The 16,730-nt window shown below is 37.2% G+C and overlaps 7 protein-coding genes across 7 annotated transcripts; 3 read left to right on the top strand and 4 right to left on the bottom strand.

Moving 5' to 3' along the window:
* Nucleotides 1–3,764: 3,764 nt before the first annotated feature.
* Nucleotides 3,765–5,674, top strand: RHIMIDRAFT_276567 (uncharacterized protein). Its single transcript, XM_023612633.1, has 8 exons — nucleotides 3,765–3,874; nucleotides 3,947–4,265; nucleotides 4,323–4,382; nucleotides 4,460–4,529; nucleotides 4,586–4,859; nucleotides 4,914–4,958; nucleotides 5,010–5,126; nucleotides 5,177–5,674. The coding sequence occupies exons 2-8, from the start codon at nucleotides 4,021–4,023 to the stop codon at nucleotides 5,473–5,475; spliced, it is 1,110 nt and encodes a 369-aa protein (XP_023468589.1). The 5' UTR covers nucleotides 3,765–3,874; nucleotides 3,947–4,020; the 3' UTR covers nucleotides 5,476–5,674.
* A 99-nt stretch (nucleotides 5,675–5,773) lies between these two features.
* RHIMIDRAFT_287074 (pseudouridine synthase) lies at nucleotides 5,774–7,356 on the top strand (the record flags this gene model as incomplete). The annotated part of the gene is made up of 5 exons (XM_023613439.1): nucleotides 5,774–6,057; nucleotides 6,106–6,199; nucleotides 6,257–6,398; nucleotides 6,454–6,909; nucleotides 6,956–7,356. 5 exons carry the CDS (start codon nucleotides 5,774–5,776, stop codon nucleotides 7,354–7,356), a joined length of 1,377 nt encoding a protein of 458 aa, XP_023468588.1.
* Nucleotides 7,357–7,751: 395 nt separating this feature from the next.
* RHIMIDRAFT_199669 (sex determination protein tasselseed-2) lies at nucleotides 7,752–8,950 on the top strand (the record flags this gene model as incomplete). The annotated part of the gene is made up of 7 exons (XM_023606397.1): nucleotides 7,752–7,870; nucleotides 7,928–8,230; nucleotides 8,287–8,384; nucleotides 8,437–8,491; nucleotides 8,543–8,615; nucleotides 8,667–8,780; nucleotides 8,831–8,950. 7 exons carry the CDS (start codon nucleotides 7,752–7,754, stop codon nucleotides 8,948–8,950), a joined length of 882 nt encoding a protein of 293 aa, XP_023468587.1.
* Nucleotides 8,951–9,819: 869 nt separating this feature from the next.
* RHIMIDRAFT_199599 (DUF676-domain-containing protein) lies at nucleotides 9,820–10,576 on the bottom strand (the record flags this gene model as incomplete). Its single annotated transcript, XM_023606390.1, has 4 exons — nucleotides 9,820–10,056; nucleotides 10,116–10,262; nucleotides 10,322–10,396; nucleotides 10,457–10,576. 4 exons carry the CDS (start codon nucleotides 10,574–10,576, stop codon nucleotides 9,820–9,822), a joined length of 579 nt encoding a protein of 192 aa, XP_023468586.1.
* A 128-nt stretch (nucleotides 10,577–10,704) lies between these two features.
* Nucleotides 10,705–12,847, bottom strand: RHIMIDRAFT_287072 (putative endosomal integral membrane protein; the record flags this gene model as incomplete). Its single annotated transcript, XM_023613438.1, has 6 exons — nucleotides 10,705–10,772; nucleotides 10,823–11,418; nucleotides 11,469–11,779; nucleotides 11,839–12,021; nucleotides 12,078–12,506; nucleotides 12,560–12,847. The coding sequence occupies 6 exons, from the start codon at nucleotides 12,845–12,847 to the stop codon at nucleotides 10,705–10,707; spliced, it is 1,875 nt and encodes a 624-aa protein (XP_023468585.1).
* Nucleotides 12,848–13,361: 514 nt separating this feature from the next.
* On the bottom strand, nucleotides 13,362–14,307 carry RHIMIDRAFT_181986 (uncharacterized protein; the record flags this gene model as incomplete). The annotated part of the gene is made up of 2 exons (XM_023605799.1): nucleotides 13,362–14,163; nucleotides 14,228–14,307. Coding segments are annotated over 2 exons (882 nt in total), but the record flags the coding sequence as incomplete, so codon positions are not given.
* Nucleotides 14,308–14,776: 469 nt separating this feature from the next.
* RHIMIDRAFT_276547 (thioesterase family protein) lies at nucleotides 14,777–15,699 on the bottom strand. The gene is made up of 3 exons (XM_023612632.1): nucleotides 15,355–15,699; nucleotides 15,132–15,299; nucleotides 14,777–15,068 (listed from the first exon to the last, which is right to left on the bottom strand). Exons 1-3 carry the CDS (start codon nucleotides 15,526–15,528, stop codon nucleotides 14,844–14,846), a joined length of 567 nt encoding a protein of 188 aa, XP_023468583.1. The 5' UTR covers nucleotides 15,529–15,699; the 3' UTR covers nucleotides 14,777–14,843.
* Nucleotides 15,700–16,730: the final 1,031 nt, after the last annotated feature.

The following is a 16,730-nucleotide window of genomic DNA, read 5'->3' as shown; positions in this document are numbered from 1 at the left end:
GTACAAGCGTATACAAGAGAATGCATATAAGCGTAATAATGACCAATATGAGTATCGAAATTTGGATGGACGAGCTTAAATCCAAGGGCTACAGTGACTACATTGGTGATAGTTTCAACAACAGCTACACCTTTGGATTTATTTCCCCATGGCAGAAGAGTCTTCTCCTAAAGTCGCCTTACTTCTGCTTAGATACTGCCCATAAGACTACAAATGTTGACCGTTGCCTTTTATATACCATAGTAGTGAGACACTCTTACAGGTACAAGTTGACCAGTTGTTTTTTGTTTTACGACGGACCATTCTGCAAGACCTATTACTGAATTTCTATCTTTTGTAAAAAGTCAAGTAATGTGGATGTCCAGAAAATAACAATTGATGTCTCTAGCGTTGAGCAAAGTGCTATTCAAATTGTGTACCCAGAAGCTCAAATACAATGGTGCCTCTTTCACGTCGCTCGTGCCTGGATGGCAAAAATAAAGGAGTATATCAAGACAGGCGATATCCATCAAGATTCAACTGAACACAAAAAAGCCATCATAAGTTTGAAGTCGCTAACGTGGGAAAGAAATGTATCCGAATTTAATAGAAAACTGCAATCGTTTCTTCTTGAATTTGGGTCGTATACGTAATTGATTTCTTATCTTTGCATTTCATATTTCAACAATGACAATTTCAAGCGCTGGGCAAGAACATACCAGCCCGCTATCTATACCAATATGGAGACCAACAATTATATTGAAAGCTGGTACAATCAGCTGAAAACGACATACTTAAAAAGAAAGCAGAACCGAAGAGTAGACAGACTTATATCCATACTAATGAATGATGTTGAAGAGGATTATCTCCAAAATATACAAAGGCTGATGCTAAACGTCGGTAGGATGGGTTCTGAAGAAAGAAGAAGAAGGACGAGGCAAATAAAAACCGATCAAATCAACATGGGGTGTATCCCCGATATGATTGCAGAAAGTGGCACACCTGGAGTTTACCTAGTCTAGTCATTCAGCAATATAGAACTTCAACACGAAATCACTGTGATGGAAAACGAAATGAAGAGCTGCACTTGTAACGATTCCAGGTAGTATACTATATCAAAAACGCCACTGTGGAAGCGTTGTGCGCAATATACTGATATCTTAGACAAACGGTTATTAAAGAAAATACGTTTGTAATTCCTGCAAGGCAACTTAGAACAGCGGCGTACTGCATGCAGCTCAAATCTGTTCTGACTGTGTCGCCTAACAGTCTCACTCATTTATAACACTACTCGCTGCCTTCGACACACCTCACAGCTCCTTACAAAACAGCATGCCATCTATTGCCTCAACATGCATCACCGTCTACAAATACCGAAGACTATAATTGATCCTCTGTCTCTCCTTTTAAATAAGCTTCCCATTCGAAAACCATGCTCCTTTCAAACAAAATCGTTTTGGACTATCAGATGGCTCGTAATCTGCGCTATCTTACATGAGCTTGATCACCTATACCATGAAAAAGAGCCACCATTACCACCTGGCCCAGACAGAAACTGCTTAAATGGTTATTTAATTCTTCATAGCAGTGTTTTTAACACTTGTTCCGTTAATCTGTCAGCCAAAGCATTTTTGCCTTCGATTCCAGAGGGATTTTTAGATACTGTCTCACAACTTGAACTGGCCAGGGCAAAAACGGTATAATAAAAATAGATTGTGTTATCATCTCGAGACAATGCATGATATCATAGTGTCGCCACGTAAAACTGGCGTTAAGCACAAGCGCACCGACGACATCACATTTGTTACTATGGAACGGGGCACTCAACATGACAGTACCAAACAACAACTTGCCTGTCCTTCTTGCTTATTTTACTATGAGCAGGAAAGCGATTTAAAATCTTATTTTGATGACGTTCATCTTCGCAAGCGATCCTTCGATCACAGCGAGAGTGCTCCAGTACCAATCAAAAGAGGGAGACTTGTCTCGATCCCTGGAGAACGACATTTTTATACACTTGTGGCTTCTGACAGACAATTTGTTCCCAATTTACCAAAGATCACGGTAGACCCAGTCGACAAGCTCAAGGATATTATGACGATCATCATGCCGGACAATCCATTTCTCTCTGAGGTATGGAAAAAAAAATGCTTGGTGCAGAAGAATTCGATCAGTAGTGTCTGAAAACTCTGAAGTAATTCCGGAATGTATATCAGCTACTTCAACCAGTACTTCAGAAACCGTACAAAGAAGTGCCATATGCTTTGTGGACATATCAATTGCCATCAACCATGTCTTCGATCGAAACCCAATTTACTCGCATTGTCCAGTGTATATTGACCGAATATGCCAACAAATGGAATCGCCCAATTGAATACACAATCAAAGGGAAACGTATATGAAGTCTCTAACAACTTTTTTAGTTACGTGTTATTCATAGGTGTTGACCACATTTATCTTGTAATCAACTAAAATGTAATAGCTATTGGCTTTAAATTGTGTGCAAATAATTTCTGAAAAAAGTATATAATATTTTCTGTTCTTTAAAAGGCATGGAAGAATAAGAAATCTCCATATTCCTGATATTATCTGCTGTTGAGATGAAATGGATCGAATTACTGATGTATTTTGGATTGATCATTGTATTTAGATTGAAGTTTTCTTTTGTATAAGCAGGTATGTATTGGTTGATGGTTCATGCCCTTAGTTTGATGATCGAATGGATGAAAATGGCTTAAAACAAATGTTCATTTAGCAAATTAGCACAAGTTTATAAATATCGGCTGAGATATGTAGTCTTTTTTGAATATAGGCTGTTTCAGTTATTTTACACTGCACGCCCCTTTGCCTGCACAATAGTCTTCTATAAGACTGAATGATATTACATATGTTTTAACCTAACGTGAATATCACAGGAAAGACTCCATATAAAATGCTTATGGAATATAAATAAATAAAAAGCAAAAATCATACCACTAATTTACTTAACAAAGATCACTCCACACTGATATTTATCAGGAGATGCTGAATATCATATAAAAGAAGTCAATTTTTTTCTCTTTTAAATCTTTATATTAAATATTCCATGACTTATATATCCAACAAGCACCTTCGTTACTTATCAAACAAGCATACAACAGACCAAGAAGTTATGGATACTACAGACACACTGAAATGGTTTTTTGAATTCTTTTATACCCCAAATCAGCCATCAAGGTCAAACGAAAGTCTAAACAAGCTTATTTCCTTTTATTTATAATAATACTCCATCATTCATTCATTTATTCTACATGTACACTTTATAATATTAGCTTTTGACTGTAAATAATGCAGACAATAAATTTCACCTTTGCCTATAGCTTATTTCTTCTCTCCTCCCCTTTATTTAAATCTGTCAAAGTGAGCAGCAGAAAAAAAAAGTCTACACATTCCGTAGTGTAGGATACTACATTCGCAAAGGGGCTTATTAAAAGCACGTCAAAAGACTTTGACAACAATAAAACTTGAATGTCAATAATCCTTGCCTTTAGAATGCCTTATTCAGCCTTGACAGCCATCACTAATTTGTAGTGAAGGTCTGTCTTAATATTATTAACGTATAAATAGAGTCTAAAGAGAGTGTGCTGGAATGTATCTTTTCTTTTTGCGCCTTTTTTTTTTTTGAATAGTAGGTCAAAAGCTCATGAATTAAAATACAGTGGTAATATCCATTCAGATGATTGGCTGCTAGCATCTGAGATAGAACTATAAGATACACTATATGTTGTGCAGCAAAACAGGAGAAGGTGAGAAAAAGTTTATTTCTTTTCTTTCTTATTCATGAAAATAATACTGCTTTTTCTATTCCATTTTACACTTGTAAATGCTATTATACCTTCATCAAGATATAACGGAGGTAACCATCTACAAACTACTTACGTACTTTGTGATGTGTGTGTATATTTATAAGCTAAAAAAAATGGTCTAGGCTGTACTTTAGTAAATCAAAAGATATATTGTTATGGAGGAACGTCAGATCAACGACCCACATCCGACCATTATATGCTTGACCTAAGTCAAGATTTTACTCTCAACACAGCTATAAATAATTGGCAAAGTATATCCTCTCCTGATTTTGTTCTGGAACCAAACAGCCTATTTTCAATTATATCTCTGAATCACAGTTATTTGATCCACGGTGGACTGGGCTATGGTTCAAGTCAGCAATACAAAAAAAATATTACTGTGCTTTTTGATACAACCAATCTCTCTTGGACTACAATAGCAGATAATAAAACGCTTCCAAGGTAATTCAATAGTTATATATACATCCACTTTGAACATCCTATCTTATACTACTCTAGCCGTGAGGGTTCAGCTACTTTAGATACCTTGGGTCGTGCTTGGCTTTGGGGCGGGTTAAGGTAAATAAATTAAAAGAAGGATAGATCTGCTATTATTATAGCAACGAAAATGATGTCTAAAAATGAGCTAATAATAGTGACAATACATCATCGCCAAATATAACTACAACAATCTACCATAATGAATTGACCGTATTAAACACTCAAGTAAGTATAGGGCCTACTTTTCCCTTCTCTTTTCTTTTATTTAGCATTCTCTGTAGAACTTCACTTGGTCCTTTCCTAATAACCAAACAAACAGCACATCCAAAGTGCCATCGTTTGTGCGTCCTAGATTAGAACACACAGCTACACTAACCCAATCAGGAAACTCAATTTATTTCATTGGAGGCTTGGAAGTAACAGAAGATGACACGATTGTTCCTGCAGCAATGGATGAAATATTAGAGTTTGATCTGATCAATTCAACCTGGAAAATGCACAAGACATCGAATAAAACGGTTCCATCACATCGAAGACTTCATTCTGCAACGCAAAGTAAGCAATAAAGTCTGATTTGTGTAATGTGTGACCAACTAGCATTATTCATAGTACCAAATTCTGATCTTATACTAATGTATGGAGGTTCATTTACAGGTAAAAGCCAGATTCCTTCGTTAGTTTGTGTCCCTTATATCTCTTTTATAGATTCCCCCAAGGTGGTGTCTGATTATATTTATCTTTTGAATACGACTTCATTTGAATGGTCTATGGTGAACATTACCAACTCAGATCAAGGAGCTGGACCGCGGTTTGGACATTCAGGTAAGAGGACGAAGAGAGATATACTAGCAATGGTCTTATATTTTTTATAGTTGTACTATATAAAAATCACTCTCTGTTCATTATTTTTGGTGTTGATACATTTGGATTAGCCAGAAATGATTTCTTTTTACTAGACATTGGCAATTGGCAATGGGTTACAGGATTCAAAACAAGTGATGAATATCAAGCGACTGTCGTCCCTTCCTCTAGTTCTAAATCTGTAGAGCCTAAGCCATCTGTAACAAGCAGCACCATTCAACAGGGATCTGCCACTAGTGGTGGCTCAAAGCATGTTGGTCACATATACTCTATAGTCATCCCACTCCTTGCTTTCTTACCTTTTTTTTGAAAGCTTTGGACTATAATAATAAATTAGCAACTGCTGATGTGGTGCTCAACCATAACAGCTAAACTATACAGGGGCAATCATTGACAATTATTCGATTTGTAATGAATGTATTTATAAAATAACTGGAAGAAATGCTTCTATAATACCGATAGTAATCGTATTAAATGAATGGTGTTGCACTTGTACCTGAATACACTCCAAGTTCTCTTTGGGGTTATTTCAATATCCGCTGAAAGAAATGGCAAAATTTTCTTTTTTTTTTTTTTTTTTGTTTGTTTGTCATCTTTATATTTTTGACATGGGAAATCTTTGGTCAAAGGAACAAGTGAAAGAAGAAGAAGTGATTGAACAGGAGGAGAAGATAAGCATTACGACTATAGAAGAATCAACTGTTGGATCTAAGCGTGCAGCAGATCCTGATCAAGAATCTCCCAAAGCTAAAAAGACGAAAAAGAATAAACGAGATTCAAGACCACGACAGCCACCATTAGAGCACTCTGGGCCTAGAGAACCTCGTTTACCTAAAAAAAAGGTTGCTCTTTTGATTGGATTCAATGGTACTGGCTACCAAGGTTTACAATTGTAAGAAAATCTCTCTCTCTTATTACTGAATACTGACATACTTGTAAGAAATCCAAACTCTAAAACTATTGAAGGAGAAGTCTTTGAGGCTCTGTGTAAAGCAAATGGTGTTTCTAAAGATAATGCCAATGATCCAAAGAAGGTATATAAACTATAATCGGGTCGTTACATATGGATCAAACTAACGAATGAGTAATAGGTCAATTGGATGCGATGTGCTCGTACAGATAAGGGTGTTCACGCTGCCGGTAATATCTTGTCTTTAAAGATGCAAATACCCTCAGATTATGACATTGTCGAACGCACCAATTCATTCTTGCCAGAGCAAATCCGTGTATGGGGTAAATGAACTAGTGCTTGTTCTTTTTTGACTACTGTACTGATTTCATTTCATAGGTTATGTTCCCGTCATTGGCTCCTTTAATCCAAAAACCCTTTGTGATTCACGTATCTATGAATACCTTTTGCCAACCTATGTGTTCATGGAACCTATTAAACCAGAAATTACAAGTGAACAAGTACATGAAGATGACCTTATGCTTTCAACCATGGTTGATGGAGAACCCACGACATTTTACGCTAGACGTAGTACACCAGAGTTGATTGAAAAGAGACATGCCTATCGAGCGACACAGCAACAGCTTGAGAAGTTTAAAAAAGCGGTTAAACTGTATGAAGGATCACATAATTTTCACAATTATACGATCGGAAAGGGATACAAGGATCACAGCTCGATGCGTTATATCAAAAACATCACAGTGAGCGAACCCATGTATATTCGGGATACAGAATGGCTCAGTATCAAGCTTCATGGCCAATCATTTATGCTTCATCAAATTCGTAAAATGATCTGTAAGTTATTTTGTAAAACAAAGTACATGTCACTCATTTATTATAGCCATGGCTATGCTCATTGCTCGTACAGAGACACCTGTTTCGTTAATTCAACAGACATTTGGAGAAAAACGTATCAACATTCCCAAGGCACCAGCTCTGGGTCTTTTGTTAGAAAGACCCGTGTTTGATGTGTATAATGACAAGTTACTCCAGAAAACTAGCAAGGAAGATAGAATAAAGATAGACTTTGATGTGTATAAAGACAAGATTGAAACTTTTAAACAAGAATGGATTTATTCCAAAATATTTGACACTGAAATTCAAGAACATGTATTTGACGGTTTCTTGACCTTCTTGGATGCACAACTGGGGCATGAATATGATTACTTGAACCCTGAAGGCGTTATTCCAGACATTTGCATTGTCCACACAAAATATAACAACAAAGGAGATGATGATTAAAATAAAATAGGATATTGCTTGTAAATACATTTTATCAGTAAACGAAACCATTAAAAGCCATTGGATGATCTCGTTTGTTTTTATTTCAAAAGTATACCTTTGAGACAAGCTAATGAATTGCTCTCGAATAATAATATAAATGTTGGTGCTTTATAGATGATCTCACCAAGCACAATACACTATCTATTATGACTAATGAAATTCAGGAACACATTGTCATGGCAAAAGACAATGAGCCACCAAAGGCTACAGCGGCTTTTGAAAAATATACTATTCACATTTAATGCGGGGAAAAATCATGACTAAAGAAAATTATACTCGCCCTTTATATGCGTAAACAGCAGTTCTTTTTTTTTTTACTGCTTTTTATTATACAAATATAAATATATACAAACATGGCTTCCACTGCAGCTGAAAGAGCCACTCTTATTTTCAACCATATCACAAAAGCTTCTCCTTCTCTCAAGGATAAAGTATGCATAGTGACAGGAGCAGGTTCTATTTACGGTATTGGGTAAAAGCAAAAGGCTTGTTACTTTTCATTTGCTCATACTCTTTTTAATGTTTATAGTCGAGCAACTGCACTCTCTCTTGCTAAACGTGGACCCAAAGTTATTTATGTTACTGATTTAACCTTGACAAATCTCGACGAGTTGGTCAAAGAAATTGAAACGACCTATACAGGCGTTCGCTGTATTGCTCGTGCGGTAGACGCTGCCTCAACAAATGACGTTACTGCTATCATTGATGAGGCTATGAAAGAGTTTGGTCGATTGGACATATTTGTGGCTAATGCAGGTATTGCTACAGGATCTCGTATTCACGAAGAGGATGCCGAAAGCTTCATGAAGATGATGCGCATTAATGCTTTAAGGTACAAACGAGTGATAGCATTACTGTATACACTATTATAAACTATGATAAATTTAGTGCTTTCTTGGCCATCAAGCATGCAGGTATTGCCATGCAGCAAACTGGAAAGGGAGGAAAGGAACTGTCGGGTGGATCTATTATTTGTACCGCTTCAGGTGAGAATAATGCAAAAAAGAAAAAGTATGATTTTGACTATGAATTACATAGTTGCTGGTATTCGATCCGGTGCAGGCTCACCTGAGTATTCTGCATCAAAAGCTGCGTAAGTTAGTTGATGCAAAAATGTAATAATTTCATCTAATCCTATCATTAGCGTTATCAACTTGTGCCAGACTGCTTCTTATCAATATGCTGGCACAAATGTTCGCGTCAATGCTATCTGTCCTGTAAGATAAGAAATTGAGGTTACTTTATTAAAAATAACACAACAGTCATAGGGTTTGATTGAAACAGGCATGACCAAAGCAACTTTTGATTACGCTAAACAAAGAGGAACTTCTCATAAAATTGGACAGTTAAACCCCACTAGAAGATACGGTGTTGCATCAGAGGTATAAATATAAACTATACCAGAAAACACAGTCTTATACGTAAAATATAGATTGGTCATGTCATTGCCTTCTTGGCCTCTGATGAAGCTTCTTATGTAAATGGCCAAGCCATCGCTGTTGACGGTGGTCTTTCTGCAAGTCATCCTGTTGTTCCTGGTAAATTCAATTAAATAAACATTTATTTCAAGCAGAAAACTGCGTGGTATCCAAAAAGTGCTGTATGGTAGCTATTCCATCATCAGTGGTGTGGATATTTTGTCTACAGATAATAGCCCCATGAGCGTTAAATGCACTGAGATAAACCCAAACACGCTCCCACTCTAATAATCTAAGGTTCTTGTATGTCGTGCATATCGTCTCATCAAGATTGAGCTGTTTTGATACCCCCTTTAATGCAGGCGAAGGGCTTACTTCATAGTAATGTGTTCGATCGTCCAATGTATGAGAATGCGTGTCTTTGCTTATATCAGGCGTCTCTTCACCAGGTATATTTATGGCATCCAAGGCATCTGCCAGCAAGTTACTCTCGATCAGTTCGTCACTACTGCTACTATAGTTGCCACTCTCTGCTTGATTAATAAGGGGTCGCTGCTGGAACTTTAATAGCTTTGATACTCTGAATCTTGATATCAGGCCTTGTATGCCGATGGTAGTGAATGCAATAATCAAAAAGACTGGCACCAAGATGGGTGACAGAATATAAAATGCACATCTGAATAGAATAGGTTTGATCCGTTTCTTTGTCTTTTTTGATTTTGTAGTGTCCTTTTTCGATGTTGTATCCTTGGAACGAGTTTTTAAGTCAAATGCAGTTACGATCGAGATGTAGGTCTCATCCAAAGTTCTGTTATAAGGTATGCGTCAGATTCCATTTTATATATCTTATTCATTAGTAACTTACAGATCTAGTTTCCCCTTGTTCTCATGAAAGTAATCCATAAGTTCTATGCCTGATGTCCAATAAGGCACCGTTCGATCATTGGCGATATTGGCATATGACCTTCTTGTATTAAATCTAGCAAGATGCTTAAAGTAGATGTCATCTATGGTGAACGCAGGAGTTAATGTGTGTATTTTTCACAAGACTATTATGAATACCTGGATCAGATAATGTTTGGATCAGAGGTTTCTCCTTCTTGCCAAATTTATCTCTCAGCTGAAGCTGTTCTCCAGAGCGAGAAATAAATCTACCAGTAGTAAAATTGAATATCTTTGAAAAAAAGCCTTTATCTGGCAATCGAACACCCATGTGTGGTGTAGCAAATGTAATAAAATACTGAATTACTAGTTAGATCAAGGTATATATATAGGTCAGTAGATTATATATATACTTACATCAGGAATAATATCTTCAAATACACCTTTTTCTCCCAAAACTCCAATTGCATATCTCAATATTAAGCCTCCTAGTGAGTATCCGATCATGCTTATCTTTACTACTTTTTTGTTTGCATTGTTTAGTCGCTTAATTGTTTTTTGAATCTATAGATCCTTTTGTCAGTATTTTTATTACATTGCATGATTACTGATCATGTCCTTACTTGTATAGCAGCTCTTTCACCACAGACATCAATCCCATCATATGTAAATTTGGATTCATTGATATCCATATTCAACTTTTTATATTGATTGCGGTATGAGTTACTGCTATGATTTCATGCACTTGAGTACCTTACCACATAAATTGTATTCTTATATCTTTGAATAAGCTGATTCTTGATATAGTCCATATGTCCCTTGTTTCCCCAAAGTCCATGAGATAAAACAACAAGCGAAATTGAATCACTTTCTGTCATTGTTATTTAGCATAAAATTTAATACAGAAAAGAAAGACAAAGAAAAGGGTTTAGTTTATAAATAATGTCGGACAATTATTGATCCGTTTATTTCTCTTTTAAGAAATTAGACAACGTAATCCTCCTTTCTAATCAACCTTGATGCTGGCAAATATTTTTCTCAAGAAGAATAAACAAGACAAGTAACCAATGGATCCTATGATTATAAGTTAGTCATATGTTCCTTTTACGTAATGATGCATTTACCTGTCATCACGGTTACCAGGAAGCTGATGATGGAAGAATATCCAAAATAAAGCACAGTGCTTGTAAATGAATTGATGTCCAATTTAGTAAAGTAATACAAGAACGCGTAAGCATAAACATAAAAGCCTGTGGCGCCCGCAGTTAAGAATGCACGCCAAGACCAATGGTAATCTTCGTTGCACATGTGGAAATAACACATCAAGATAGCCACTTGTGAGCAGGTCATGATCAACACACCAAATACCAAGAAAAGGAAGCCGATGCCGTAGTAAATGCGATGAAACCAGATAGAATTCATGATAAAGTAGAGCTCAATAAAGATGGCACCAAAAGGGAGAATACCGCCCATCAAAATAGAGGGGATAGGTCTCAAGTAGAAGGGCTGATCAGGAATCTGTCGAGGAATTTGGTTTGTACGAACAGGTTGCTCAATACGTGGTTTACGGAAACCGATGTAGGATCCAAATAAACTGAGAGGGAACGAGATGATGAGCCAAAGTGCAACCATAGCAAGCATTGTTCCAAATGGAACAGCACCAGAAGCATTGGAGTAGATCAAGAAAAAGTTGAGACCTAATAAACCGCCCAAAAGAACTCTATCTTTTTTGTTAACACGCAAATCATCTCTGTAGCATAAACAACTTACCCAGGTAAAAAGGTGGCAGTAAGAATCATGTTTAGCTTCCAGTTTTCTCCTCCAATCATTTTGTAAATACGAGAAGAAGCATAGCCTGAAACGCAGCTGAAGACCATAAAGAAGAGAATCAACATTGTAGCAAGTGCGCCTCGATTAGAGGGTGATAGGAACCCAAGAACAGAAAACACAAGTGTCAGCCCAGTCATTGCAATCAAGTGTACACCACTGCCGGTCATAACTGATAGAATCATTGCATGGTTAGGAGGCCTGAAGACATCTCCATGTACCAATTTCCAACCATAGTCTTCCTGCACGTCTTCCTATAAGCAAAAATGCAAGCGTCAGAGTGGTGTCTAACCATCAAAACGTTACAACTCACTTGAGCCTCGAGAGCATTGTATCTAGAGATATCTTTATGCAAAGCACGAAGTAAGATCATAGAAATCATGCCGGTTAAAAAGAGAACGATTATGATGGAGTTAATCAAAGAAAACCAGTGAATGGAAGGATCAAGGACATGAAGATAGCCATCCCATCTTGTTGCCCAAACAGTACTGGAATACTATTATAAGAATAGGTTATGATTTGGTCTCTTCTCTTATTTGAATTCATATTTACAGTCCAAGTGACAGAGTATGTATAGGTCACTTTACTCTTTCCATCTTCATTCAAATGAAATTTACCGACTTCTTCCAAGCACATGCCATCCCCTTCTGCTCCCGCACGAATATCTCTGCTTTCGGGAGTTACAATCACGCCTACGACGCGATGCAAGTCTCGGCTTGTAGTGTGATAGTGTATCTTGATATTGTAATGGTTGTGCAGGTAGGGTACGCTATTGAATATAGTACCCAATCGGAAACCAATATTATAATACACCTTGTTTGTTTCACGATCTACATCTTCTGTAGCAGCAGGTAAACCATCCACGATCCAATTTATTGCATAACCATTCATGATTGCACTGTTGATAAACTTGGCATCCTCAGCTGGGATTATCTCTGTTGTACAAAGTAACTTGCACTTTTCATCTTTGATCATTCTCAGCTTATTTAGTGTAAGTATCAATAAGGGAGAAGGAACGCAATCCTTATGCTTACCTCAAAAGGTGAGTTGAAAATTCTGTCGCCAAAGAGTATTGAGCCTATGCTCTCTGGCTGTTCAATCGTATTATTTCCTGGCTTACAAAAGTGAAATTTCGGGTTGTAATAATCATAAGAAATAACTGATTTGCCAAAGTTGGGTGTAAGTGAATTGACGTGAAGTGCCACTTGATCTCCTTTGTGATAGTCATTTGGGGAAACACCAGGTAAATAGAATGCTGAAGCAAAAGATGACAAAGATAAGAAAAGCACTAATGTGCTTGTCACCTTTGAAAATGGCAACATGTTCTGGAATAAATATGTATAAAAAAAAGAAAGAGAAAAAGAGAACCAGTTACACTAGTAGATAAGTGGGCTTTTTTTTTAGACTAGATTAAATGCTAGTTTTATTGGCTGGAGTATCATCCTTGAAAAATAGCTTCTCTGATGTAATATACTTTTCTTCACAGCATAATAATCTCTTGATACAAGCCAAAGTAGAAGGAAGTGTCATGAATAACCATGCTGCAATTGGTAAATTGATATAGTCAAATAGGTTAAACCATGCTCTACTTTCTTGTTTACGAAAAAATTCGCGATCTATCACTCGATGAAGCTGTTCGTAGACCGCCAAAGTACCAAATAATGGTAGTGGCAAACAGAATGTAATCAATTTGACGAAACCCCATAAACGACCATAAAACTCAGATGTCAGGATTGGGTTCTCTGTGGCCGGCACAAGGGCCATCCAAGCAAATGGCGGAAAGAGAATAGCTTGCATAAGAGGCACTGCCATAAACATAAGCCAACCGGAGGTAGCCGGCACCATGTGAGCTTCGAGAATAATAAAGCAAACTCTCAATCTATCTAGAAGGCTGATACTTGATGCTTGAAATGCATTCTTCAGTGTATAGGCCACGTCAGCCACGCCATTGTAATGCCGTTTAGCCTGGACATAACGAGCACGTACGTTAGAGAGATAACTTTCTGTTTGAACGTTGGTCAAGTTGATAGGTACATAAATGGGAGCTGTTCTGACCAATCCTTTTGTCTTCCAAAAGCATTTGAGCCACATGTGCATATCCTCACCTACTGCATCTGCATCCGTATCCCAATAACCCACTGTATCAGCCAATACAAGAGAAAGAGAGTAATTGGAACATGGAATACACATGCCACAGCTATTGCTTAAATTTGACATGACCATTGCAGACCAGGTAATATCTGTCACTCGAACAGACGCAGGTACATCAAAGCAATTGCGAGAAAAGAAAATGGGCGGTGCGCAGAGTAGATGATAAGGGTCGTCGGTCTTGTTCAACGCATCCTCCACTTCACGGATATATAATTCAGGTATTGCCGCGTCAGAATCAGTGACAGTAATGATCACTCGCTTTCGATCGATGCCCTTATTGACCAATTCTAAGCATCCATGACGAGCTGCATAAGCCACATTCGATCCTTTGCCGCGAGATTCTCCAGGAATATTGGTAGGATGACCTGTGATGATGACTTGGGCAAATATATTTGAAAAGTGGGCTTCAAGTCGACTTGCCTTGGCTTCCCAACCAGGCTCAGATTGTTCCATTGCTAAAATGAGCGCATAATGTGTATGTGCTCGGCTAATAAGCGATATCAGCCACGGACAAATTTAGTGGCGCAAAGAAAATAGTTATTTTTTTTTACCTATGCATGGCAATACGTTCAATGGTATCCTTGAGTAAGTCTTCAGGTTCGCAGTAATTGGGTATGATGAATGCATGAAAATAAAAAGTGTCACTATAGTATTGCAGTTGTTCGTCAATGCCATCCAATGTTTCAATCGAGTCATGCAACTTTTTGTTCCATTTACGAATTGTTCGTTTAATTTTGCGTGAAGTCAGCCAGAATTTACAGACGTGGTTGTATTGAGTGAATAGAAAGACGGAAAAATAGACGCATAGGCATAAAAGATAAAGTCTTGGAAAGAATATGGGGCCAAGTGGAAGTAGAGCTAGTGAAGCTATTGAAACAAAGGGAGCAACCCACTCTGAGGGCGAATAAAGACGAGACATGTATATGGCAAGGAAGGAAGGAAAGAATGAAAGAAAGCTCAATGAGTAATTGTTTTTGTTGGAGTTCCATGCGTATTTTTTGGCGATTAAATTGTGCATCACAGGACTCCAATGATTTCCTTTTTAAGCTAGATTGTCAATGTGAAATAGAGTTGGATCAGATTTGAATTATCAAAAAGTTTGCCAAGCATTTTAATCTATTAATAGCAATAGTAATGGTAGTCATAGTAATGTTTCATGGTAACTAATTAGTTCTTGGGAATGGATTTAGGGGAAATGTACAATGAAGTAGCTTCTGTCAATATGGCTTTGTCTTCTGCACTTTCAATATGCGCAGACACAAAGGCTTTGCGTTCTTCTAATTTGTCCAATTTGGCTCGCACGACCACCCATTGATCAGACAAGATGGGTTTTCTGTAGTTGACATTTAGATTTGCTGTGAAACCAAATCGCTTGGGTAATGAGGGAAGTGCCTAAAATGTGTACAGATGCATAAGTCTTTATGTTTTTATTTGATTATGCAAAGTTGATCTTACCACAGCAGCCAATGCTTCATCGAGAATAGTAGCAGCCAATCCACCATGAATGATGCCATCATGTCCACACAGGTTCTTACCAAAATGGATAATACTAACCATCTCTGTATAAGTTTTGTTGTAAAACATGAGGGGGGGCAAAATGATCATATCAGGTCCTCTCAATGTCTATTTTCATATGGTTAATTAAGCAAATTCAAGCCTTTTTTTTATTTATCCTTACACTACATGTTAATGAATGCTCCTTTTGGCTTTCTGTAAAATGACTATAAGCTTCATGCAAAATCAATTCAGGGTTTGAGCGACATTCTTTAACGATATCCAAGTTCTCTCTGGCATTGGTAGCCAATTGAATTCTTTCGTCTGCTGCAATTGTTTCAGTATCAACAAGGACCATTACTGAGGAAAAGAAACCCTTAAAGTAAGACCTTCTGTCATTCTATTTTAATATAAAACTTTTTTTTTTCTTAAGTAATCTGGAAAGCAATTTAAACGCAGATATAAACCCCTCGATTCTATTAACATTCAACATTATATATGTATGTAGTTTGACGTTTTCGGGCAGACAATTTATTCGTTGTAGTAGACACTTATAGAATGATCAATAAACAGCATATTTGTGAGAAATGGAATGCTCTTTTGGGTGAGATTCGTTGAAATGGATAAGACATTGCGATTACTGTGCGTATTTTGTACAAAAAAGGAAATTGGGTTATTATGTCTTTATGGGTTCATCTAATGAGACGAGCGGATCTGGGATTAAATATTAGACATATATCCATTTTTGTGAATAGATGGAGAGACCCTCAAGGCTTATTTTATAGATGCTTATTCATGGGAGAAATTGAATCGAACTTTTCTTCCGCCGTTGTGGTTGTATTATCAAAGAGACGATATATATTATATCTTCCTAGAAGAAATGAGCTGTAGGTCTAAGTTCAATCTCAGAGTATTAGTTAATTGTATGTATTTGAATTCATCATGTCCTCTTTGATGGCGTATATTATTTTTAATCAAATATGGTCATATCTTGATTGTGCATTTATATATTGCCCATCACATCTATTTAATAGATGACACATGGCTATTTTTATTATATTTACGAGACACACGACAATACAACAATGTAAAGCAATAAGCCAAGGCGGCAACATAGCAGATTGAGCAAGCATGAGCTGGCGGCGTTATAGAAAAGGAACCGCGTGCCTGACATACCAGTGACAACAAATACATCAATGGCCTCTTGGTAGCCACAGTAGCCAGTTTCAACAACTAAGCTACTTCCTCTTGTTCTGGAAGCATTTCCTAAAGATGTGATTTTCAATATTTCCTATTTGGTTTCATTGTGCACTATTTCCAGAAAGAGATGTCGCGCTGACTTGTCGCTATTTCGTATAAATTGTATTATATAAATTGCAAAAATGCGACTTTATTTTCTGAAAAGACTTTATTTAACCTATATTTGCCTTTAATTTCTTCAATATCCCATCACACGAAACTAGCAAACGCAGCCTTGCCATTCTCTCGATGCAACTGCAGAGCGCACCTCTACAAAACACTGCTTACAAACTGCCATATTCGTTGAGGTACTGAGGTATT

This window comes from Rhizopus microsporus (genome assembly GCF_002708625.1).
Source record: "Rhizopus microsporus ATCC 52813 unplaced genomic scaffold scaffold_4, whole genome shotgun sequence".
Lineage (NCBI taxonomy): Eukaryota > Fungi > Mucoromycota > Mucoromycetes > Mucorales > Rhizopodaceae > Rhizopus > Rhizopus microsporus.
This window is presented reverse-complemented; position numbering and strand designations above follow the sequence as displayed.